Raw genomic sequence first — 27,470 nt, 5'->3', positions numbered from 1 at the left:
TCTGGATGTTTGGAATTGCCCATGAGGGAAAAAAATCCAAGTTTATAACAATTAATAAAGTTACTGTATTCCTAATGCATCAGCTAAAGATTTCTGTCTCATTTAATAGCATTGACTATCCTCTATGACACGTACAGGCCAAGAGTGTATCACACCAAATTTTGGCCACAAGATTTTTCATTTAGTTTTATACATATTTTTTTAACAGTTATTGGTTATGATGCTAGTAGGAACAAAAAGGTCCTAGAGTATGTTTTGGAAAGCAGTTCCTTCTGGCTGTTCTTTGATTCTTTTTTTTCCTTTCTTCAGTGGTAGCTATTCCAGCTCTTGCCTTTTGAAATTAAGTTGTGAATTGGCATTTCATCCTGACAGTACAACGTTCATCAATAGCAAGCATTCCAAAATACAGAAAAAAATTAAATGAGAAGATCCTAAATATGTGAATTTGGGGGATAGAAGATAAGCACATTTGCAGAGATGCTTTTTTTGTCCATATCTAAAGGTTCTTGTTACCAGTAGGATCATAAGACTGAACTGAAATGCCTATCACTAAGTTTTTGTGAGAGTCACTTGTGGTCACTTAGTGGTTTATGGTATTTGAGTGATTTGACAGGCGATTCACCTGATCTTCAGCAAATCTGAATACACAAGTAAGATGCTTAGGGAGCCGTTCCTGCAACTTGAATATTTTGGGATGGTGGCTGTATTGAAAACATATTTTTAAAGTGAAGTTCTATTTACTATTTTTAAAAACAAATTACTATAGTTTCTTAACCTTACAGGAATTGCAGTTATAATTTATTCTTGGTTTGCCATGTTCATGGAAAAAAAGGAAAGAGACAATACTCCATATTCTGTTTCATAAATTGTTGGTTTTCAAAATTTGGCATTTTATTGTTGCACATGCTTTGATGCAGATAAGACATTCTTTCCTTATTTTACTTGAAGCAATTCAAGTGGTACTCTTTAAGTGTCTCCTGCACTGGATGTCAATCCCTGACATAGATCTTCTTATCTTAACTATTATAGTTTAACAGTGGTCAATACATGCATTTTAGACGATGATATTGGAGGGGTTTTTAAAACATTGAAATAATGAAGCTATACACGCATACTTGCAGATGCTTCTTTAGGTAAAATAAAAAATTAATTACCAAATGAAAGGATAATATATACAGAGTCATACTAGGTATGGATTTGATTTTATTTCATTTGCATCTGCATAAATCATACACAACTATTGAAGTGAATAAATTTACATCAATATAAAACTGGATTAATTGAGATCACAATTGGTTCTGGGCTTTCCAGCTTCTCAGAGGAAACTGGAAAAGGAAATCATTAACTTCAAAATACACCTTACTCAAAGAATATTAAGTGGATCAAGGCTGTACAGTTGTCAGCAAAGCATCTTCTCCTTAGTGTTTCGTGTACATATTTCTTCTTTCTGTTAATTTTGATTTTAGAGTTTGAAAAAAAAAATTCCTGTTGTACAAAAGAGAAAGTGAAGTTCATCAGGCCCTGTGATTTTTTGAAGCCAACAGTAAAAGAGTTGACTCTTTTTTGAATCAAACCCAGCATTCTAGTAAACGTAAGGTTTCCTTTGCCTTCCACTTCTGCCAAATTAGGTCTGGGAGTTAGTGCTGAGGCTGAGCTGATCATGGGAGTCAAGTGTCGAGTGTCTTAACCATGACTGAATTCAGGAGAAAACAAATTTAAGAGCAATTTGCAGTTCTTTTTGAGAAGTACACAGGATTTGGTGACTAAATTATCTCTTCTGTGAAAATTATTTGAACTTACTAGAGCGTTTGAGCTATGTGCCAAGAAATTCAGGTAGTGCCAAACGCTGCTTTCAACTGCACATAATTTTACGTGACTTCTGTCATACATTTTGTTAAAATTTAAGAAAAAAAAAAAGTTAACATTTGTTACTATCGAATATAAAAATTACCATGAAGGAAGGAGTACATCAGTTTAAAAGTAATCAAAAGTTATAATATTTTGTTTGATATCTTGGGAATCAGAATGGAGTGTCTTTAGAGTTTATGGCAAATAGAAGCCTTCTTAAATTATTTTGACAAAGGTATTTTCATCCCACCACAGCAAATCTAAAGGCGTTACAGATGAAACTGGCAAGGGGAAAAGTGATTCTTGTGAGCTGGGGCAAATACGATACAGTATTTATATGCTTAAGAAATGAAGAAACAGGAAAAATAAGATCGTTGCCATTCAGTTATTGGCGAATAGAATAAAAACCATCTATTTGCATGGGTGGATAATATTAACTACTGTAGAGGAACAGCATACTCTCTCCCCCCTAAGTGGTTAGCAAAAGCATCTGACACAGAGGCTTGAAGAAGTTCTCTGCACTGGGCTACAAAATTTTCATCCCAGAAGTCCTGGGGAGGAGAAGGGAGCCAGAGCCGTGCAGCGCGCACAGAGGGTGCCCGGTACAGCACACCTGCTTCCTGCCTATGCACCGCACGGGTGGCTGGTGTGTGCGTGGGCAGTCCCGGGTGCTCCGACTGCGTCCGGCTTTCCGTGGGTGAGCAGGGGGATTCCAGGGTATGGGCGCAGGGACCGAGAACTTTGAGACCTGTTGAATCATCTCTGCAGAAGAACTGACCAAACGGAGTGTTACGTGCAACAGCAGTTTGTCCAGACTTCTTGATGTCAGTAAGCAAGAAACAATAAGAAATAAATACTTCTTTTGCAGCTAATATTCTGTATTGATCCTGTATCTAGTTGGTACTGGAATAAGAAGCTGAAAGGTAATTTAGAAATGTGGAAGTATATACTTCATCCAAAGTTTCTTGTTCCTTTCTGAACTGTTAAAGGTAGGGCACCAATGTTTGTACACATAGCAATAAACATAATAATGGATTTGTTTCAGTAACATAAAACATTATGATTTTGAGGAAGTGAGTACTTCTATTGGGAATACTATGACAATTACTTTTATTATTTTGCGAGAGCATGTGTCAGTTCTCCTCCAAATCATTGTTCAGATGCACGCTGTGGATCCAGTATTCCGCTGGAATCTCGGCCTGGTCTGTGTGCCGGTCACAGTCTTTGGTGAGCATAGAGCATTTCCAACTAAATGTGGTGGGAAGTCACACGTGAGGAATCCAGAGACTTTTCTGAGACTTGCCTGTCCTAAGGCAGTAATTTTTCGGTTCGTTCACATTTTTCTTCCTTAGAAGAGGGATCATTCCTTAAGAATATTGAACCTTGGAGGGAGGGCATTTCCACGTGCAACTGTGGATGGAGTATACGGGATAACACTTAGGAGAGGCCAATCCTGAAATATTAATTCCTAATGGGGTCAACTCAAAGCCTAATATCACCTTTCCAAAGTTTCGTCTTGGTCATTCAGAGGGCTCCTAGTCTAGTGAGAGAAAGTGAAGTTAAAGGAGAGACACCAGATTTATTTTTTTTTTTAATTTCTTTCTCTTAATCTTGTCTGGAGAAACTTCTTTATTAACTCTGGAAGAAATAAACTCCTTACCAGCTTACGTGGAATGCTCCACCACAATGCTATAAGCCTTGCTGTACCTATACAATAAAGTTTAGGCTGAATTTACACCCTTTGCAACTGGGTGGGGTTGTTGCGGGTTTCTTTGAAAAAAGATTGCAATTTAATAGTGCTAATCCTGTCACTTCTGAACTTGTTTGGAGCTCCTGGAACATTTCCTCCTTTGCACTCCTATGAGAAAACAGTTAGAATCCAGCTAACTACTTAATTTCTACACCAATGCTGTTAGTGCTAAGTGACAGCTAATTAGTTGCTTTCCTGACTTGATTGTCTGCCTTTGTGGCATGGTGTGACAGGCTCTTATTTAGGCTCATGTTTACAACCTGTAAACATGTTCTGTTACCTGTAAGCCATATCCTGACATTTATATGAAACCCATCAGTTTCTAGTGGACAATTCTGATTTTTTTTTTTTTTTTAAAGTCTAGGTTACATACCCCATTCCTTCAGAACAATGAGATAATACTGTATAAATGCCATAGTGCTGAAAGTCAGCACACTCTCCAGATGCCCAGGCATCTTCAGTGACATCTCTGAGGGATGTCTCTGTTCAAGCACTTTGTAGATTTTCCCACATGGAGATTATCTACCTTCTCCCTTCTCTGCCCACCCCTCTGTTTTGCCTTTGGTGCAGCATCTGGGCAAGATGCATAATTATATTGCGGAGTTTTAGAGTCAATGTCTTCCTACAACTGCTAGGTAAATTTTAAGGTTCAGATACTATTTGGAGTCAGCCAGTATGGGAATGAGATGTGGAAATCAACTGTTAACTGAATAAAAATGGAGATTATTTAATACTAACTGAAAATTCTTTGGAATGTACTTTCTGTAGGCATGTTTGCAACTAGCCCTTCTTTCTCTTTTGACCAAAAAGATTGGGATTTAGAAATGGAAGGATGAAGTACATTTTACATTACCCCCTACTTGTTGCTGTGGCAACACAGATGCATAATTTTAAAGGCAAGCATTTCTCAGCATTTGGGATAGATAACATTTTGTGTCTTCTTGCTATTTCAGATTGAGAAATAGGATTATGGTTCATCAAATTCTTATAATTTTCACACGTTCACTTGAAATGTATGTTGTATGTTATGTGTGTAAAATGTATAGTAATTTATAAATTAGAAAAAAGGGCGATCTCTAATTGCTTGGGAATGCCTCATAAATGAAGGGTTTGCTATTACAACAAAAATTATAATCTGTGTTACTAGAGCTTTGGTAAATAGTTTAATGCATTGGGAATTCTTGTCAACAGATAGTTGAAGACCTGCCACTTTAAAAACTCCCTTGCCTTAACTGCCTTCTAACTCCAGTAGTCAAAAGCTGTTAAGCTTTAAGTGCTCTGTCATATCTGTGGGCTTTTATAGCAACAAGTAGAGCAGACAGCAGTGATGATGGAAAACGATGGTAGGTAGACTTAAAATACTATAAAGCATAGAGACAATTGTATGTAATGCCTGGAATTGAAACCTTTTTGAATGAAATGATCGGCCATATGTGCCACCCTTATGGACCCTGTAAGAAGAAGAGAAGAAATGTACCCTATTGCTAACTGTGCATGAAATTGCAGTGTTAGAAGATATTGACCAGATGTTTCAATCTCAACAAATAGCTTGTTATGTGACTGAGTGAAAATCTCTCTGCTGCTTTGATCACATACACCTTAAAGGAAGAAGTAATTTAATAGAGGCTGTCAAAGTTCATCATTGTCAATAAACTTTGACTTGACCTTTGCCATCTGTTTTTGATACTATTGCTGATAGAAGCTGATAGGCAGCTGTTTACAGTTTGCGCTTTATGAATTCTGTGCTGCCAGACAATGAAAGAAGTCTCTTCACTTGTGGAATTTTTGCTGTCATTCTGAGTGTGGGTGTATTCATTGAGACTGCACATCATCTAGCTGGGGACTGAGAGTGACATATGCATGCATTTTGAAAAGGAAGATTTGTTTTGAGGTTATAGATATGCAAAAGCACATGCAAAATATCCTAAAATGTCACTTTGCAACAATATCAACTTCACGTACAGGTTAGTACTTAAATACATATACGGTGTTTCACATTAAGGCATTTTTAAAATGCTTATCAGTCTTCCCTATATCTCTAGGAAGCGAGTGCTAATTCTTTACAGGTAGAGAAAGCTGAGGCAGGGTTAACAGTAGCGTATAGTTGCCCGATGAGTTTGTCTAACTGTACCCAAGTATGATGTTCCATTTTCATGTTGTTAATATGCTTCCATTAACAGCTTAACACTACAGCTTCTAGACAGAGTGTAACAAGACTTTTTTGTGTTGTACTTTGTTTGCCACTTTGCTATGTTTCACACACAGTGTTCAGCAAGGAAGTTACTATCTTTGAGTTCTTTTACTGATACAGATACTCTTAAACCTTACCTCATACATAGCTTTGTAATATTAGCAAATTTCTTCATAAATAATTATATACACTGAAACAGCTGCAGAAGACTCCCAAGTAAACCTGGAATTCTTACTGTTGTGATACCCTTCATGTAACTGTCATCTGAGTGATAAAGAACGGGCATGACCAGCCCTGTTTTGTAGGTGTATCATCTTTTACCTGGTTTTGAGCAGGGACCACATTAATGTTGTGGAAAGGGAAAGGGAGTGACACATCAGATCAAACAACGAGGAGGTAGTTAATGTCTCAGGTTCTGTGCTTCAAATGGGGAAGGGATGCAAGGCCAGCTGCAGTCTCAGTTATGTGCCTTGTAAGATCTTGCAGGAGACATTCTGCCTTTGGCCTCAGAAACATATATTGAGCTTCAGAAGAGAGGCTGCAGCACTTCAGGTATTTGAGGCAAAACTGTAGCATTATAAATACAGGATAATAGGGTGATGGAGTAAGGAATATTAGAATTAGGTGCCTAGACTGGCCAACATTTAAGGGGTGCAATAAAAGAGAGAGCTAGGTTTTGGCCACACTGAAACTTTGGAATACGGCTAATACATGTTTAATTACAGAAAATATGCTTGTATTTCCTTGTACAGCAAGAAGCTTACAAACGAGATTAAAAATAAAACAGCGGAAAAGCAATTGAAGAGCAAGAGGTAAAGAATAGGAAATGGAATACAAAAGAATAGCAGCACTGAAAATAGTTATTTGTATTACAGATTTTGTTAAGAGGCAGTTTGTTAGCTTTGTGTTTTTAAATGTAGAAGTGAATGAAGTACTGCTCCTGGATGATTAACGTTTTGATAGACATCTTAATTTGAAAAGCTATAGCAAAATGTAACTTGTGGCGCCACACTAAAGCTAATAGATATTCCTGTGCAGAGATTTGGATAGTACATGTTGAACCAAATCCCGATAAGATTTAGATATTGGTCTCAGTGCAAGGCTTTAGCTAGTCTTTTCCTTTAAAAAATATTATCACTTTTATCTCATTTGACTGGAAGTTGCTTGAGGGTGTTGTAATATATTTTAACAATATCGCTTCCTCACGCAAGATTTGGCAGCTTCAGCTAATGGTGGAAGAATTACTGTACAGGACATGGGGCTCCTTTTTGCAAGCCTGCTTTTATAAAGATAAGCTTATTTTTTCCTTTTCTATTTTTTTCTTACATGGCCATTATGTGATAATAGCTGTTGCAATCTTTAAATGTTGATCAATGAAAAAAAGGAAAAGGAAAAAAGATACCAAAGATGTTGGAACAAAACTGTAGTATCTCATCTGTTTTCCAGGGTCTTGATGCTGTGTTCTCATAACAGTGATTCTGTAGTAGGTATGCTGGGTCTGCTTGGGACAGAGTTAAATTGCTTCATGGCCGCCTGTATGGTGCTGTGTTTTAGGTTTGTCACCAAAACAGTGTTGTTTAACACAGCATGTGTAGCTATTGCTGAACAGTGCTTGCACAGCATCAAGGCCGCTTCTGTTTTTTCATTCTGCTGCCCCAGCAAGTAGGCTGCGGGGTGGGAAAGAGGTTGGGAAGGGACGCAGCCGGGACAGCTGACCCCAACTGACCAAAGAGATAGTCCAGACCGTATGGAATATGGTCAGCAATAAAACTGGTGGGGGCAGGGAGGGAGGGGGAGTTTTTCCAAGGTAGCCATGGCTTGGAGACTGGCTGGGCATCAGTCTGCTGGTGGGAGGTGGTGAATGATTGCCTTTGCATCATTTCATCTTGATGCATGCATTTTTTTTCTCACTGTTGCACTTCCAATTCTCTCCCCCATGCCCCCAGGAGGGAGAATTGAGAGAGTGACTGGGTGGTGGCTTAGCTGCTGGTTGGGGTTAACCCACCATGGTAGGAATTTTAAATGATATAATATATGTAGTGGTAACAGAATATTGCATTCTAGTTGTACTTGAGGTGTATCACATCATTCACAAGAAATAAGTAAGCTCACTTGGAACAGTGGCACTAATGTCTTTTTTTAGGATTGTTTTGCATATTGTCAGGTTCTCATGTTTTTAAGGTATATATAATGATTTAGTTTTTGATCCCACTTTTTCTCATTTTATCTGGTTTTCTAAGATGAGATGTGATTTATTTTCTTCTAGCATCTAAAATATTTCTAAAAATATTTGTAAGAGCTTTTTAATGGACTGTGTATATAATTGGTGATGGAACATGTCCTAGGGGTACAAGAGACTGGTGAAACCTTCTGAAAAGTGAATGGACTCATTTTAAAATCCAGAATATAAAAATAAGAGATAATCCAAATAGCACTGTATAAAAAGAAGCCGTTTCTGTTCTGATTTACTAAAAAAGAGTGCTTCATGAGTAGTTGCTAACATTGTTTAGATTTTAGCAAGCATGTTAAGTCTTAGCTAATTTTAGGTCTTTGGAGTCCTCTCCTCTGTGAGCTGCAATTTAAAATAAGATCGGATTTGACAGATCATGCAGAGAAGAGTCCAGCTTCAAATAATGCACTTCAGATGCACTTCAGATGTCTGTATTCAGTGTTAATGAGTTTTGAAGATCCTTCACTGTGAAGGGGCATAATGCTTCCTGTTGTGTTGTCAGTTCCTAGGCATTTAGGATTCAAGTCTACAGCTGAAAACTCCTATGTGCAGAAGGTATGTCAGTCTAAGCAAAGCTTCATACGCTTTGGCATTGTTAGTTTAAGACAACTGACAGATGTGGAAATGCACTACTGGCTGCAGCTTTAAAAAAGAATTCGGGAGCTAAGGAGTTCAGATGGAGAACAATGTGGGACCGATAGCAAGAGTCTTTGTCAGACTCCTTGTTCTGATTATCGACGTTGTCTAGTTAACAGTGGCACTTACAACAAAGCATAGAGTTGGAATAAAATGAAATAATTCCTGAATGATTTTTGTTTTAGTCAGAGGGCTATAAAGCTGTCTTAAGCTTCATTAGTATGAAGTTTCTTTTTAAGTCTTACAGGATTGTGTACTGAGACCCAGCAGTAGCAAACTCTTCTTTTGCAGGGGAAGTATCTTTGCAACTGGAAATAGTAAAGTAAATGAGATCAACTGTTTAGTTTTGCTGCTTTTTGCCTTTCAAGTAGAGGTCCTCCTTTGAACTTTGCAGGAACAGCAAAGAAAAGCTTTGAATGCAGATCAAGTGTTGTGATATGGGGTACTGGACTCTGCCCCTGTGGCAGAAGCATGGCATTCTCAAGCTAAATAGGATAAGCTTGGGAAATACAAAGCAAAGAACTCAGTTCTCTCCCTTTCTTTCTTTAATTCTTTAAGACCACCAGTTTTCTTTCACATAGTATGAAGGGGCATTTTTTTATTTTTTGGGTGTAAGGTACCATTCAGGTAACTCTGTCATCTCATCTTGAATATTGTTCTCAAAAGACAGCATTGAGTAGCCAATCAGTCAAGTCCCTTCTAGTGTTGGAAGAAGTGCTTCTGTAACTCAGAGGAAAGGTTGTTTCCAAGGCCGTTTGCTAACCAGCAGGAGATAGGTGAGCCTGCGGATGTGAAAGAGTTCAACATAGTTAACTCCAAGCAGTCTCACAAAGTCACAATTGAGTCTTCAGAAGTTTTACTTGTTACCAAGTTTTCTTGGCGTCCCAACATCTTGCAAGAAAAGACAATGCCATTCTCTGCAATTGCCACCCACTCCCTGGAACAAAGGTTCTTATGTTTCTCTGATAGCTAAAGCATGCCAAAGAGTTCACCCTGTTAACTCTGATCATGAAAAAACACTTGAACAGATACTACTGTGAGCCCAAGTTAGCCTCATGGAAATAAGGAGAGAAGTGTTCTGTCACCTTCTAATATATCCTTGAGTGGCCAAGGTGCTGGCCTCTTTTAGAAGTGCTGGCTTCAGTATTTGATCATAAGGAATAATGTGCCTGTAGGGATAGGGTAATCTGATAGTAGATGATGCTTAGTTTGAAATCAGCCTAATTTTAAGACAGAGTTATACTAAAGGCAAGAAACACATTTAGTTTACCAGGCTGTGTACAGCAAAATGTAAGGCAAATGCAATCTGTTTAACTCGAGAACATCTGAAAAGTGTTCTATTTCCCATGCTCCTTCCTCTGTCATGGATGCTTATCCTAGCTGAAAAGGTCAGGGCTTGTCCTTGTGTGTACTGATATCCAAGCTGCGTTGACAGAAGAAAACTTTAGGATGGAGAAACACATTAGATTTCATAAACCACTCTAGATTTTGAGTTTCCTTTGTGGTATCCCACTCTTGAGGCTGTCTTGCTCCTTCATGATAGGTTCCTACTTTTGACACTTTTGTCTTTGGGCCATTAACAGCCTCAGATTCCCTTGGGTGATGATGAGGATTCATGGTGTGGCCAGGTGCCAGCCTCTCCTGACCAGACTGTCAATACAGTTAGTTAATAGCTGCCTCACTGCCTAGCCAAACCCTAGATAATTAACTCATTATGCTAGTCCCTGCTGAGCTGGGTCATTTTCCGTTTCTGTCTAGAGTCTTTTTCATTCAATTAAATCTTGTATTCCACATAAATCTATAAAATGAATTTGCATTTATGTGTGCAGTTTGTTATTGGCCTTCATTTAATATTGGATATAATGCTGCATGACTGTTTCATGGTGATAAATGTCTTGTGATGACTGACCCCCATTCCCATTTAGAGTGTTTTAGCCAAAATGTTGCTAATAACAACAATAACAACGGTGTGTGAAATAGCCCATAGAAGCCTGTTTTTTCCATATCAGGTTATTCAAAATTAAACTCGAATCCAGGGTGAAATTTTTTAAATAGTACTTCAGAGTCTACCTTGAAGATGTTATTTTGTCTCTTGCTTTTTCACATGTATGCAAAAAATGTCTGCTGTGACTCATTCCACTAGGTGCAACTTCAATGCGATACCACAGAGATATTTCTATAGTTCAGTTTCAGGTTTGTGATGTGGTGTCCATTTTTTGCCTTTACTAATATGTAGCCTTTTAGCTGAGGAAAAGAGGAACAGTTTGGAGGAGTTCTGCAACTAGCAACACCTCACCACCATTATTGTGGGAATATGTGGGAGATAGTTCCAAGAAGCTAGGAGTATTTGTAACTGGAGATCTGTGATGAGAGGATCTTTCCAGAAACACTGCTGAACTACTTTTCCATCTTCCTCAGTGTTGGCTAACTTAGCTCAGATGTTCAAATGAAAAGAATATCTATATAGTGGGAGTATTCCGCCACCATATAAACCTGTGTTTCAAATAATCACGAGTGTGAGCAGAACCATTGCTTATAGAAGTAGTCTGCACAATGTACAGAAGTTCACCTCAAGAAATCCTAGCTCGTGACCCCTGATTCTCAAGAATAACTTTACTTACATTTCAAGTAAGGATTGTGACAGTTATATACGGCATGTATCACATCTGAATTCAAACTGAGCTGCTGCCAATAGCCAAAACTGTGATACTTGAACAGAAATTCTTTTTCCCGAGGTGGATGTGAAATATTATTTACTGTTGCTCCAAATGTTGTCAGACTTTATATATAAAGGATGGAAAAGTTATGTCATTTGATAAAATGTTGTAAGCCTAAGGTGCAGTTTGAAGTCTTATGTTTTTTGAAGAATTGTTGGGGTTTGATGCTTTGATAAATGCTGTTCATAGTGATCTCTATCAATTCTTGTTATTTGTGAGAGTAAAGCATGCTTTTCAACATGGGACACAAGGCTTCAGGTACTTCTGTTCTTATCAGTGTGGAAATTGGTTCCATATTTGCTTACAGTAAGTCACAACATCTTTAGTCTTGTTAAATAATCTGTTCTACTTAACCATACCTCAAAATATAAAAGACTACTGTTCCTAAGACATCCTGAATGAACACTGTGCAAATGCATATTATGTATGTGCAAATGTATGTAAAATACAAGGACATCATAGAGAATTCTCTTGTTAGGGGTTTTCTTAATTTATATTAATTTAGAGTGATATGGAATACATTAGCAGAGCATATGTAGCGTGCATTTCATGAATGACAGATTGAACGCTGCCACCATCTGACGACAGAGTCTTTTTTGTACTTAAACTTTATATATATTAAATTACTGCAGGAAAGAGGCCTTGCAACTTTTGTCCACCTTTGCCTTATTAATGAAGACTTTTACATGACTAAAGATTTTTTCTTTTTTTTTTTTTTCTCTCCTCTGGAGCTGGAAGTAATAAAGATGTGACTAAGCATGTATTTCCAACTCAGTTACTTGACTTTTCTACAACCCACAGCTACCATTAATGCTGCTTTGTAATGGAGACATTATCGTTTATTTAAATCTTGATTAGGAAACAATTATAAGTAGGGTTTTAGTATAGCAGTAAATTGATGTAGCCTTTAATTCATACTATAGATTGAGTGGATAAGCTTTCTGACTGTAATTAGAGTGAATTATAATCACTTCAGTTGGTTGACTCACTACCAGCAGAGTAGGGCCTATGATTGGTTCTTCACGATTTTTTAGTTCACTTTTGATTTACAGTGCTGCTAAATGCTATTTTTTAACTTAGTACAAAGTGGAGTTGCATTTACAGTTGAGTGATACATATTTTGTATTAATAAAAGAGGAGCTTTATGAAATAATCTGGCACCTTAGCAACACTGTGCAGCTACACTCTTTCTTTACAATTCAAGTGACAGAACTGCTCTTAATAAAATTGGAGGTAGCTATTTTCATGCGTGGTTTAACAATGTAAATGGGGAACATTTCCTTTTTTGCATATAATTAAATGGTAGACACAAATAGTTATTTTCAGTACCATTTAATTTTTATATATATTGTGAATGTTGCACAATGTTTCCTCTTAGGTTTCTCAAATGTATTGTTTTCCTTACGTGCTATCTCTCTGGGTTTTTTGGGGGTGGAGTGGGGGGGTGTTTCTTTTGTCTTTTCTTTTCTACAAATTTTCTTTAAAGATACCATACGTTGCTTGATTAAATGTAAGTGTAGGGGCATCTCCTTTGAGCAAGGGACTTCTTTTGAAATACCTTGTAAAAACATACTAATCTACTTTATTTGATAGTGAACTATATGTATTTAAGTTTTACATTAGGTATTAAACACTTAGCGGGATCATTAAGGGTAAATTTTTTATTCTTTGCTGGACCTTCCCTTCCTTGATGTACCAGATTTTTTTTACTTCAGGCATAGAAGTGTTCTGTATGTCACAGTGCTCTGTAAGCACAGAATTAAATATGGAAAGTGGAGAGAAAAAAATGGCAAAAAATAATATACCAGGCATGCTAACTTTGTATCTGGTTTTGTTTGTTTGTTTGTTTTCCCTGTCAATCTGCAGTGGATGATTCAGAGCCCTTACAAAGCTGCAACTTTCTTTGGGTGCATTGGCAAAGATAAATTTGGAGAGATCTTAAAGAAGAAGGCTGAGGAAGCTCATGTGGATGCCCATTACTATGAGCAGAGTGAAGAACCAACAGGAACCTGTGCTGCCTGCATCACTAGTGATAACAGGTCAGGGGCCTTTGATATTTTCTGAAGATATAAATGCATTCAGCATAGTATGTGGAGCCTAATTTGTTTGGAATATTTGGCCTTGAAAAATTGTTATTTGAATGATAAAGGAAGTATTAGCACTGGTTTGAGACAACACAGGACTGCCTGGCTCATAGGTTGGGGCTGGGTGGTATTAATATACTTTTAGAGAACAGCAGTTCTATTACGGCAGAAAAGTGTGAGATAATAATATACTACTTCTTTCTGAACTTTATAGTTTCCAGTTGCTCTGGAGTGAGAAAATATGTGGGAGACAAAAACTGGTTAACAAGTATGTTTATGCAGCATATGGGAAAGCTGATTGGCATGTAAGGCATATACTTGATTGGCAAATGAGGAATATACTTCAGGTGATAATGTGTTTAAAGAGGATAGGTGTCAGCATATAGCCTGATTGAAAAAGTTCATTTGATTTTATACAAGAGGAAGAAAAAAGTGATTTTTTTTTTTCTGTTTCAGTTGTTGAGATGTTCATCTAATAGCTGTAACTCTGTATGTCTACATCTTAACAATTTCTTCTGAATTTTGTCTTTCATGTTTTCATTTGCTACTTTTTTATCTTGAGCATGGCCCTTTGCTTTCTTCTTTCTCCCTCCACCCACAACACTTGAACTTATGTATTACTTCTTTACTGATTACCTCCTCATGACTTTTTAAAGGTTTCAAAACCAGCCAGTCAGGTCTGCCTTAACCTTGAGATGTTACCAGCACACGCGAACCTTTCCTGATTTCTGCCAATATCTAAATTTTCTGATACTAGATATTGAAACAATAATGAAAATGTTATTGGTTACCCTGAAGAATATTTTCTTTTGGGCTCTGAATAAGAGCAAAATATCTGTCACTATCCTTTGTGATTTACCTCTGTGGCTTTCAGTGCCATTGATCCTGAGGAACTGCTCTTTCCCTTTCAAAGCAGTATCAGGAGTTAGCAGAATTTATTAAGGTAAGATAGCAGTCCCGTAATTAAAATCCACACCAAACTTCTTGGTGAATGTTTTGGGCAGAATTAGCAAAGGCAATAGGCAGCAACATGAACTGAACTGAGAGTCAGAGGAGGGAGAATTTTCCATATAACATGTAGAACACTAGAACAATTTTAGTTAGAGTGAACATCTGGTCCAAACCCCTGCAGAAAGCAGGGCCAGCTTTGAAGTTAGGTCAGGTTTTTCAGGGCCATGTCCAGCTGGGTTTTTAATATCTCCAAGGATATTCTGGGCAAGCTGTTCCAGTGTTTGACCACTCTTCATGGGAGAAATTCTTTTGATGATAGCCAGCTGGAATGTTCCTTCTTCCAGCTTGTGTCTGTTCTTTCTTGTGTCCAAGAATAGTCTGGCTCCATCTTCTCTGTAAACTTTCATTAGATATTTGAAGATGGCAGGAAGGTCACCCGTTAGGTACCTCTTCTTAAGGCTCAGCCAAGCCTTTCTTCGTTTAAGTGTTCCAGCCCCCTCATAATCTTGATGGCCCACTGCTGGACTCACTGCATTGTGTCAGTGTCTTCCTTGTAATGGAAAGCTCAAAGGTGGAGACGGAACTCCAGATGAGGTCTGCAGACCAGAACAGAGGTTTTCCTCTGTTCTGAATATATAACTTCCTTTGTCCTGCTGGCTGCGTGCTTGCTCATATAAGCCAGAATGCGATTATCCTTCTCTGTGCAGGTGCACTGCTGACTCGTGTTTCAAGCGTGGTCCACCAGCACCTCCAGCTCCTTTTCTGCAAAGCTGCGTTGTACCCTGTCAACATTCAGCCTATGTTGTTGCGTGGGAGTTATTCCATCCTAGTTGCTTGACTTTGCATTTGCCTTCAAGTTTCTGCCAGCCCAATTCTCCAGGCTATTGAAGATCCACTGAATGACAGCAGCCCTGTCCTCCAGCTTATCAACCTGTCCTTCCCAATTTAATGTCATACATAATGTCTTACTCTCAGGAATGAATGTACATACTCAGTGGAGGAAGGAAGTTCATTCATCTTCATCTGGAGTTTTGACATTAATTATGTCTGCAGACTTCCCCCTTCATCTCCAGGATCCATATTCAGTTTTTCAAAGAAAAGAAAGCAATAAAGATTTTTCTGCTCTATGATTCTCTCTCTCTTCAGTCACATAGTGTCTGTGTATGCATCCTGTAGCAATCACCATTTCCTAGATGACATGATGGGAAACTGAAGTCAGACTGTCAATAGACATACATCATAAATTCAGGAAAAATATGTGCATCTTTTGCCGTGCATCTCAATGGAATTTAAAAGTTTAGGTAAATTTATTCATAAAAATGTCCACAAGTACTTCTTTAATTTATTAAGCCATATTTTTGATTTGCTAACATAAAACACTTTTTTCTCTTAATATCAAACATTTGCTCAAATACTAGAGACAGTGGCTTAATCTCAATCACTTGTTATAGAGCGTGCTTGAGAGTGTGCAGGGAGTAAAAGAGACTTATTTCCTTCCATGGGAGATAGAAAAAAATGGCCGATGGTTGCTGCTAAAGACTTCATTGTGCAACCCCACCTCTTCTAGTGAGAGCAAGTTTATTCTCAATCTTTAATTACCCTCTGATTGTTTCTTGGTTTCCAGCATTTTCTATATTTGTAAGAATCACTTCAACCTGGCCCCAGTTGATAACTCTACTTACTGATTAATCTCTTGTTCCAGTTGAGGTACATGCTAACTTCCTCCTTCAGGTAATTCAGCTTTCTTGTCTCTTCTGGAGGAGCTGGCTAATAGCACTCTGGTTTTCCCAGTAAGTGGCTGTGTATATTTATGTTCCAGATGCCCTGATGTGAATGTTCCTTGTTTCTGCTAACTCTGTCTAGCTGTTTGCAGGAAAGGGTTCTGACCTAATTTGTGATTACCCCTCTGAATTCTCTAGCTTAGCAATACTAATACGCTTTGTTTTCTGTCCTGGTTTCAGCTGGGATAGAGTTAGTTTTCTTTCTGGGAGCTAGTATAGTGTTATGTTTTGGATTCAGTATGAGAAGAATGTTGATAACACACTCATGTTTTCAGTTGTTGCTAAGTAGTGTTTAGAATAAGTCAAGGATTTTTCAGCTTCTCATGCCCAGCCAGCAAGAAGGCTGGAGGGGCACAAGAAGTTGGGAGGGGACACAGCCAGGACAGCTGAACCAAACTGGCCAAAGGGGTATTCCTTATCATGTAATGTCATGCCCAGTATATAAACTGGGGGGAGTTGGCCTGGGGGGCATTGCTGCTCGGGAACTAACTGGGCATCAGTTGGCGAGTGGTGAGCATTTGCATTGTGCATCACTTGTTTTGTGTATTCCAATCCTTTTATTGTTAATGTAATTTTATTACTGTTATTGTTATCATTGTTAGTTTCTTCCTTTCTGTTCTATTAAACTGTTCTTATCTCAACCCACGAGTTTGACCTTTTTCCTTCCGATTCTCTCTGCCATCCCACTGGGTGGGGGAGAATGTGTGGTGCTTAGTTGCTGGCTGGGGTTAAACCACGACATTTTCTCAGAGCTTTTCAAGAAAATCCTAACACGTGATTAAACTCTGAAGTATTACCTACACTCCCTCATAATCTGTGACTTTGATTTGTGCATTCTGCTCAGAAATACCCACATGCACAGAGTCTCCATTAAGCTGTTTGGTTTGAAGCACTCTGGCTGTATCCAGTTACCATATTTCATTGAAAAAACATCTACCTTCTCTGTGTCCCACATGTTGAACTTAATGCTGTTAGACTTACAGTTTTAATTTGGAAAATCTTGGTGCTTTGTCTTCAGTGTAAATCTTTTATTACACATCATGTGCAGAGCATCTCTACAGTTGGATGTAGCCACAGAGAGCTAGGTTTACAGTTTCAGGGGCATGTGGTAAGTGAAAGGAAACATACAGAGAGTCTTTGCTTAGTTTTCTGGAACATAACTGCTTTTTACTTAGCAACATACGTAGACAGACAAGATTTTTCCGGCTAGGTCCTTGATGGGTTTGACAAAACTGAAAGATTTAATGTGCTTTTTAAATTTGGTTTACAGAAAATTACTACAGTTATGCACATGTCTGTCTTGGTTTTATGTGGTTCTCCGGTGGACTTCTTGTCATTGCAATGATAATATTCGTCAAGAATGAAACTTCTTGCCCTGTTACGTGTACTGCTACAGAGGCTTGGTTTATTTGTTTATAATTTTTTTTTTTAAATTTTCCAAATTCACATTACTTCTCGTCACCTTTAGGCTTTAGAATTAAAGAGACATGCCCCAAGCATATTCCTGGGATGAAATGACACAGAACTCTGCTATGTATTTTGATCCATTTAGAAAAAAGTTAATCTAAATTTTTGGTTTGATTTTTATTTATGTTTATGTTTAACTTACAGGGATTGTCATTGATGAGTGCTTCAGGAAGTTTACAGGGAGACTTGGTTGCTGTCTTCATAAGATTCTTTTGGGCTTTTGTTTGTTTTTTATTGAATAGGACAAAGAGAAATGGTGATAGTGTAAAGATGCTGTTTTGAGGTGGAATAAATTTTTAAGAATTCCTAGTTTACTTGCCTCCTAATGGCTGTAGATGGTACTCAGTCTGGGGGCAAAAGCATAACTCGCAGATGAGCAATTCACTCTGACCCACTGTCTCTGGATTGTACTAGCATTTATATGGAAAAGGGTGATACATACAACATCAGTTGCATGCACGGTGGAGAAGGCAAAAGTTTGCAATAGCCATATGTTGTATGTGTAATTAGACATTATTTATCTGGCTAATATCCTTAACACAAAACAGTGATGGGTTAATGTTAAAGATGCATCCTATGACTATTAAATCTTGAAAATTAAATTTAAAACTCTGTATGCCAACATGGAAGTGCCTGTTTCCCCAACTCCTCTTCTCTAAATATTGGGTGTTATTGAACATTCTCATAGTAAAATTGCACAGAAGGATTTGGTCATGGTAGCCAGAGTGGAGAGCCAGTGCATAACCATCTTTTTATGACCTGTTTTTAGGAGTACATCTGTAAGTTTTGTGTGTTTCATAAGGCTGAATTGAATGTCTGAAAAGGAGGATTTAAAATAGAATGTATCTTACATGTAACAAAGTAAATATGATACTTTTTGTTCTTGCTGATGGAAGTTGTGTCCCATGGCTTGTGTTATAACTTGTTAGGAAAGAATGAAGTACAAATGAGTTTTTGGTAGTTTTCCAGTAATGCACAGCTAAGCCAAGGGTTTTTTAAACAGTTCATCATCTAAAAGTAGCAATGTGACCCTTTTTCATTTGCTAAAGGAAAATATGAACGTAACGGGGGAAAAAACGCAAACAAACCTCTTTTTAAATAATATAACTATTCATTGGAAAATGATAAAGGCAAGACATACATATCCATCAACTTTTTGGTTCTAGTGAGGTATAATAGTTTTCAGAAGATAAACTGGAGTAGCTACTTTCCTTTTTGTGTTAGGTACTGTCATGGTTTAACCCCAGCCAGCAACTAAACACCACGCAGCCGCTCACTCACTCCCCCCCACCCAGTGGGATGGGGGAGAAAATCGGGAAAAGAAGCAAAACCCGTGGGTTGAGATAAGAACGGTTTAATAGAACAGAAAAGAAGAAACTAATAATGATAATGATAACACTAATAAAATGATAACAGTAATAATGAAAGGATTGGAATGTACAAATGATGCGCAGTGCAATTGCTCACCACCCGCCGACCGACACCCAGCCAGTCCCCGAGCGGCGATTCCCCACCCCCACTTCCCCGTTCCTATACTGGATGGGACGTCCCATGGTATGGAATACCCCATTGGCCAGTTTGGGTCAGGTGCCCTGGCTGTGTCCTGTGCTAACTTCTTGTGCCCCTCCAACTTTCTCGCTGGCTGGGCATGAGAAGCTGAAAAATCCTTGACTTTAGACTAAACACTACTGAGCAACAACTGAAAACATCAGTGTTATCAACATTCTTCGCATACTGAACTCAAAACATAGCACTGTACCAGCTACTAGGAAGACAGTTAACTCTATCCCAGCTGAAACCAGGACAGTACTAGAAAAGTTTTAATGAAAATCTGCAGATGCTATACCATACAGAGGGAGTTGATCACAAAATGCAACACAGGTTGATTATAAGCAAATGAAGGCACGTGAACAGCATAATAGTGAAAGGTTACATAAACTATGTAGCTGGATTTAAAATACATTATTTAGTAAATGGTTTACATTTAAATTGTATTTAATATATGATTTAAAAGATATTATTTAAATATTATGAAATGGTCAAATAAAGTATATGTGTTTTATGGTGCTCTTTGTTAATTGCTTTTATGTTCCTTAGGATCTTTGATTATCTTTGAGGAATGTTGTTCTTTGTGAGAAGTTTGCAGTAGTGTTAGTTAAAGAGGATCTAATGCCTGGTTTTTAATCACTTTCAGGTCTCTTGTAGCTAACCTTGCTGCTGCTAATTGCTATAAGAAGGAAAAGCATCTTGATCTGGAGAAGAACTGGAAGTTGGTGGAAAAGGCCAAAGTTTATTATATAGCAGTAAGTTCAGCTTCTTTCAAATTGGTAAAATTTGTGTTACAACATTGTGAGGTTTAAGCAGTGAGCACGTCTGTTGCATACGATTTAGGATGATTTCGTAGGAATACAATGAAAGAAAATGACTGCTTCAATTTCAGCATAGTTTGATTTCTTTGAATTTAAATGTACAAATATAGAAGTATGTTTTAGTTGTGTGCCTTCTTAAATTAGTGGGAAAAATCATAAGAACTAAACATATTTTCAGAGCTTTTGTAGTAGTGCATCAAATTTACATTTCACATTTTCTAGTAAATTGTTGTGAAGGATGCACAAATTATGTAGAAAAACACTATTAGCATAATTATTCACTGCAAACAGTTTGAGCTTATTTGTGTGAACAATCTTAATTGCTATTTATTCCATAGTAATTACTACGGCACCTTATAACTCAATATTTCAGAAACAATGATTGTGACAAATCTCTTGAATGTGGGCGGTGGGGCAGACTGATTTTAATGATGAAATCTTACTTCTGGAATGAAGGGGTTTTGAGGATGGGGCATTAGTAGATTCACAATTAGTATTCTTTTTTTACCATCCAGAATGAATCAAGCCAGATTAGTGTATTTGTGTAGATTACATCTTGCCTACATAGAAGTGGTGAATTTTTTTTCATCTTGCTCTCAAGTTAATATGACTGATCAAAATTAGCAAACATAAAACAACTATGACAGATTAAAACCTCATAACATGCATGTAATGTATGGATTCTGTATGACAGCTGCTTCCATTCCGCTACCTGAGCTATGTGGGAACAGCTGGTAAGAAGTGTAAAAAATTGATTATCCAGGAGGAGCAAGTTCATTGAAAATACACTTACTTCTTTTAGCTAGTGTTAATGTCTCCTACAGCCTGTTAGTGTGCACTGCTGTAGGCTTTACATGGTTGTTATTGATTCTTGTGTATGGCCAAGACTGCCCCTTTATAACTGTCAAAAAATACTTATAACCTTCTCAGTATACAAAGAAAATACATCCCACTGATATGACCATATGTTTGTGCTGCAGTTAAAAAAAATACATCTGTGTATTGTCTACTCATTTTTTATTTCTGTTTTTCAAGTGTTCTGAGTTTATTTCCCAATAATTATACCTCAGTCTGTTCCAAATGGCATGCTTAGGAATTAATGCTATTGGCTAAAAAAATGTTGAAAGGCTAAGAGTATAGTTTAAATAAAGAAAAAGAATGACAAATGTTACCAAAAGCTATACTGCACTAAATGTTTTTATGTTTAACCATGCTTATATATAATTACCAATTAAGTTTCCAATATACAATTTAGAAAAATTAAACTTAGTGGAGCTGCTTCAGGAAAAGTGGAAAATGTTACATGAGGTGAAAAAAAGGTTTGGGTTTTTTAAAATATAGCCTTCATCTTATTTTAGTTCCGAAGCCACTCTTCTGTGTTGAGTCAGTTTGATCACTTAAGTTTTGACTAGGTGATTCACTACACTGATTTTCATATATATTAAAAGCTGTTCTTCAGATGCCAGTTCTGTGACATCCAAGCTTTGACTAAAAGACAGAGAATTATTGTACTAAACTGAAAATAAAACCCAAGATGCGCATATGTTAATGGATAAATAAATAACACTGAAGTGCTGATAAATTGTATGAGATATTTGCAAAATGGAAGTCAGATTAGGGAAACATCTGATTGCAGGAGGAGATCTGTTGCGTAAAGAACCTGGTTCACACCTGTAGCAAAAGCACTCGTGGATGGGTTCATCTAAGAGATTTCTAGGACAGTGTTATCACTTCAGATTACAGATTGCGTGTGGAACTTTACTTAAGGAAAGGAGACAATGTGTAGAACTGTACACGTTCCCTCATGCTACAGTGCATTCATGCCCTTTTCTTTCATTTAACTTCTTTACTTATAGGTTTGTGGCGGTTTACCAGATTAAACAAAACCACGTAGTAAAAAATTACCACTCCTGAGGTATAGGGTAGCTCTCAGAGTCATTAATTTGTCTACTGTTTTCTGTCTTCACTTTAGTCTTGTTACCTTTCTTGGCTTTGCACTGTGCATATGTTGCTTTTCATTTCCGTCTTTCTATCCAACTTTCACCTATTTCTTGGATTGCATTAGAATGTATGTTAGTGACAGATACTTATTCTGGAAGTGCGTGTCCTGAGATTCTCAAACAATCTATTTTCTTGGCAGAGTAGGGCAGTTGTTGCTTTAGGACAGGTCTGTGATATCCTGTGGTCATCTGTATGTGCTTCCTAGAATAGATAATATGCTTTTCAATGCAGCATTCAGCAGAATGGCCCTCAGATGAAACTTAGCTCTGAAATCTAATCAATTCACAGAGGGAGGAGTAGGTACAAAGGAAAAGATAGTGAAGCCATGACAGAACCCTTAAAGACAACTTCTGTTACTATGAATGAACACAATACATTTATTTTAGCCATCTGGTAATCAGATCCAGCAGACAAATTGGAGAAAGACTAGCAAAGAATAGGACCCTGTAAATCACAAATAGAAGCAAAACACTGAGGCTGCCCCAGCTTTCTCAAAGATGGTAAACTTTAAAGGTGTATTTTAATCCTTAAAAATTACTCTACTTTGTATGATTTAAGATAGATTATGTGTACTGTCAAATGCTATGCAATTTCTTTCCCTTCTCCAGATATAATTCATATACTTGCAGTAATTTCTACCATTGACATCATATCTTCCAGTCTGTCATATTCATTTCACTGTGGATCAGCTAGCTGTGCTGCTGGTGTCTGATTAGAATTCACTGTGAGGGATTTTATTTGGTTCCTACTGGGGCTAGAAAATGCTCCTTCCTCAGACATTTCCCTTATTTCAGAATAAGCTGAGAGTTATGATAACACTAAACATTGTCATTCTGCCTCTGAAATTGTGAATGGGACACAACCTGATGACATGAAAATGATCTTAAATTGTGTTGGGAGGGTGGGGGGGTGTTCATTTTTTTCTTTCTTTCTGTGAATCTATGCTTTCTGTCAGGACTTGCATTTTAGAATTCTTATGTGTTAGAGTTGCATCTTACAAACTTGGGTGATAAAACTCTATATTTGGGCACCTTATTTGTCTTATTTTCAGAGGCATTTAATAAACTGATGGTAGTACTATATTTAGGTAGGCATCTATAAGAATTCTATAACATGTGTTGTGTTGTGGGTTTTTTGTGTTGTGGTGGTGTGTTTTGTTTTGTTTTTTTTTTTTAAGATCATCAACGTCTTTAGTGCCAACTGAAATCTATGGGAGTTGCTGGTACTCAGTTTCTTTGACATTGCACACAAACATTTTAACATTTTTAATACAACTTGCAGTATATAGCTATTAATTTTCATATCTTACAAAGGCCTGGAATGCAAAGATATTTTTATTATCAATGTTTTTGATTTAAAAAATAATCTGCTGATAAGAGCTACTTAGGAGAGCAGAAAACTTGAGGAGAATTTTAGTTGTCATTTGACTCCAGAGAGCACCTCTGTGTTACTGTATGTGAGTAAGGAATTTTGCACTTGCATAACAGGAGGAAAAATGGAAGAGGAGAAAATGCTTTCCTTCATTGAAAGCTGCACTTAACCTTCTGAAATCTTAACTCTGTGACGACTGATACTGCTTGCTCATATAGACAGCTGAGTTTTAAATTTCTACCTGAACATTATTGCCACAAGTGTGGTGCTTCCCAGATGTGTGTTTTCTCTTATTCCAGTTAGCCATCCTTATTTCTGCCAGTTATTTAGCTTTACTCAATTTGTTCTTCAGTCCAACACCTGCATTCATTTAATGTTTGCAGTTGGAGGCATTAGGTGGGTGAAACACTGTCATTTGATGCTAATATTATCTTGGTGCTAAAGTAATAAATGGGTTCTTGAAAGTTACTTCTGTGCTTCAGGTTTTCTTTTTTTTTTTTTTTTTAACTTACATATTTTCCTTTACTAAGCATATGAAATGGCAGTATTGACTGCACTTAGGTTCCCCATCTGTAGTAACTTGAGTCTTTGCTTAGAATGGATCAGTTAAGTAGCTCCCAAAACCCAAACAGATCTTCCTTTAATAAAATGCTTGTCTCCCTTCTGTACAAAGGAAAATAGCAGATTGTTGTTTTGGGACTGCATTTGAATTTGTATTTTGTGGGTATAGTTTGTGTGCTTAAAAAGCTGGTGTTATAAGTGATGTCTCTCAAAGCTTTTCTCATTAATATCTACATAGATTCCTTGCCTAGCCATTTCATATAGGTATGGCATTGCTGATGCTCGTGCTTATCTGTGTTCGTTAAAGAGACGTGGGCCCATTTTTACACCATACTTTATGCATTATGATCTCTTGTCTTTGCTTTTTGAATTTACAGTGCCTGAAAGCTTCAGCTCCTGTGCTACCTGTTGTAGGTAGAGTAGAGGAGGAATGAAGCTTTTTTGTAGCTCTAAGACTTATTTCTATGCAGCTGAATTTTGGGTTGCTCGCTTTTAGTATTGCCATATAACCTTTTATTCAGAGAAGATAACACTTTCACCTAGTCAGCTTTGCATGGGCTGTTGTTATTTCACCATCTGTAAAAGTTTAAACCATTCCTTTCTCCTCCTTCCATGCAGCAAATAATAGAAATTTCTCAATGGTGATGCCCTTCAGTTGTACCACATTCAGTATAAAGCTTTCTAATACTGCTTAGATTTGTTAGCCCACAGTTAAATTTCATTCGCCACCTTCAGCATCTCTTCTGTGTTTACAAAGTTAATGGTAAGTGTAGTTTATTTTGATGTTAATGACATTCTGATCAAGACCAGGTATTCTGGTCTTAGGCTGAGTTTCAAGTAGGAAATCTCATGTTGCAGCATGTCATAACGAACCCAATGTAACATACCTATCTGCTGGAGGAGAAGTTTTTAAAGCTCCAGCACCCTGGTATATTTCAACAAATACTGTGGTATTTTTGTATTTATTTTGTTTAATGCCTAAGTGCTTGTCTAAGCAGAGAGATACTGTAGTGGCGTAGTGGGCTTGATGGCAGAATTATCTGGTTTCAACATGAGTCTGTCAAAACATAAGCTTGATGTCAGCAATGTGTAGTGAAGCTTAAATAACGTTCTACAGTATTTTACATGGGGTTTGGCTATTCTACTTGAGAAAAAATGCTGATTATTATAACAATGTAAGTATAAATGAAATTTCTTTTGTGCTGTCTCCTCCTTTCAGAGTCATATTCAATGAAGGCATTTTTATTGTAATTTACTGCTATGATGACTATGATAATTTACAATGGATTGTGATAGGTTTTTTTCTTTGAGATGTGCTAGGTCTGTATGCACTTCTTGGGAAGCGAGAGACGTAGACACTGACAGGAATCAAAATACCCCCGAAAAAAGACATTTGTTTGAATAACTCCACAATAGCTTTTTTTCCCATTGATAACTTTTGCCATAGTGTTCTGGCATCAGTATGTATGCCATTTGACATGCAAAACTATTTCTCACAATAATGAATAGGTTTTATGGCCAGGAAAACACCATTCTGAATGTCTTAACCATAAAGAGGCTGCAGCTAGCAACAGTTAGTTGTGGCCTGTTTTGCTGGCCTGGGATAACATCGCCTTCCTGAAACCCACCATCTTGAGATATTGTGTTTTCTGGAAGTTATAGCTGGAGTGTGATGCATTCATTGTGGAGAGATGATGGACTCTGTATCTAACCAGGAAGCAAATCTGCCATTTACTGGCTTCCAAAACAAATATGGGAAAAATACTTTCTCTCTCATAAATACAGACATTCACAGCTTTATTTCTTTGATCAAAATGCAAAAAAGAGCTTTGTCTAAATCAGCACCAGCATGTGTTATGTCATTCTGTGATGTATTTAGGATGTTGTGTGCATTATGCTACCATTTCAGGTATAACTTCTCGTGCATAGACAATTTTGCCAGTGTTTTCTCAACTTATGTGGAAAAGTGAATTAGAAACTTTTTTTTCTTATTTTTTACGAAGTTTGATCCTCAAGATGTCATTCTTTGAAGATGAATGCTTTGTACTTTATGCAGAAAAATGCATCATCAACTTATAAGAAAGATTGTACCTCCTTTTTCCATAATAGAAAATTAATGAGAATCTGTCTAACATTGCAAAAATATTTATTTCTAAATGTTCACCTCTATGTTATTAATTATATTTATTTATATGAAGAATATACACATTTCCTTTCCTGTCATTCTCCTCCTACCCCAGTAGCCTTTAAATTGCAGATACGCTTCTTCACCACAGTAATTAGTGAAGCTCAGTCATCGCTCCTTTTATCATGTGATTTTTGGGTGTTTTTCAGAAGAATGCATTATTAGAGCACTTAACAGCCAGTCTAGCTGCAACAGCCAGGCGGCAATAGCAGTGCCATTTTTCACAAAGAAAATGTTGAACAGGAGCCAAATGTTTGGTGGCAGAGTCTGTTGCTAGGAAATCAAGTTCCTGAGGCGATTAATGACAAAGCAAGCAATAACAAGAAGGCAGAATTACAGATTTAAAAGAGAGGGAGAAAAAAAGTAGTTGGTGTTATAATTACCCAAAGAAATCCGTACTCATTAAATTGGCTGTTTTTATGATTGACTTTAATTGGAGGTTAGCTCAGATATTTAGCTCCTTTCCCACCCCTTTAAACACACACATGCACATAATCTGTAGAACTGCAGACTTGTTTTTCTAAGCATTGAGAGGAGCTTGCCCTGTAATTTGATCCCCACTGACAGATGCATTTTCTATGCTGCCATTTTGAATTAACCTATTGTGCAACAATTTTCCTCAGCTCTGTTGAATAAAACATCAAGTCTTATTACCTCAGATGGATTTGATAGAGTAAAAGAATGTACTTCTAGCTGAAGTAGACTATTTGCAATGAGTTCAGTGATTTGAACTCTGCCAACAAGCACCAATAATTTGTGATGTATACTTAAAGAACAAAAGAGAGAAGAGCCACGTGGGGGGTCTTTTCGGCTGTACGAAGTTCAAACGCAAATCTCAGAGTAATATTGTTGTTTGTGCTAAGGTTATTCCACGAGATCATGCCTTTTTAGATAAAGCATGTTAACTAAGATTTTTACCATTAAGCAGATCGGTTTTGAACCGGAGATTCTTTTACCCCCAGTGGTTATCCAAACTGTTAGGCTACTGCGGGCTCAGAAAAATAAAAATCAATCCCCCTCTCCCAGAAACACCAACAGTTGGATTTTTCCTCTGAGACTCCTTTTGTGAAGAGAAATTTTCCTTTGTAAAGTTAAACTGGAATAAATGATGCTTTAAAATGATTTTAAATTCCAAATAATTTATATCCTGTTGTAAGAGAAGAACAGGCTTTCACTTTATTCACTTTTCTCCCCAATTAGAAAAACTTATGCAGCTGGTTCAACAAAATTTTGGCACAGAGATGGGGAGGCAACTGATCCTAACATTTAAATCCTGTCATGTTTCATTGATCATGTTCAAGACAATATTCCCTACTTGCAGCAAGTGA

The 27,470-nt window shown here is 37.3% G+C and overlaps 1 protein-coding gene across 4 annotated transcripts in view; it reads left to right on the top strand.

Annotated features, from left to right (window-relative positions):
- Positions 1–27,470, top strand: part of ADK (adenosine kinase) — a 298,735-nt gene that overhangs the window by 127,659 nt on the left and 143,606 nt on the right. For all 4 annotated transcript variants that reach the window (XM_052799044.1, XM_052799045.1, XM_052799042.1 and 1 more), the window contains 2 exons: positions 13,239–13,411; positions 19,850–19,958. In XM_052799044.1, the coding sequence (XP_052655004.1) occupies positions 13,239–13,411; positions 19,850–19,958 (282 nt within the window). The remainder of the gene's footprint in view (positions 1–13,238; positions 13,412–19,849; positions 19,959–27,470) is intronic.

Source organism: Harpia harpyja, chromosome 10 (genome assembly GCF_026419915.1).
Source record: "Harpia harpyja isolate bHarHar1 chromosome 10, bHarHar1 primary haplotype, whole genome shotgun sequence".
NCBI classification, from domain to species: Eukaryota; Metazoa; Chordata; class Aves; order Accipitriformes; family Accipitridae; genus Harpia; species Harpia harpyja.
The sequence above is the reverse complement of the archived record's forward strand: the minus strand, read 5'-3'. Positions and strand labels throughout refer to the sequence as shown.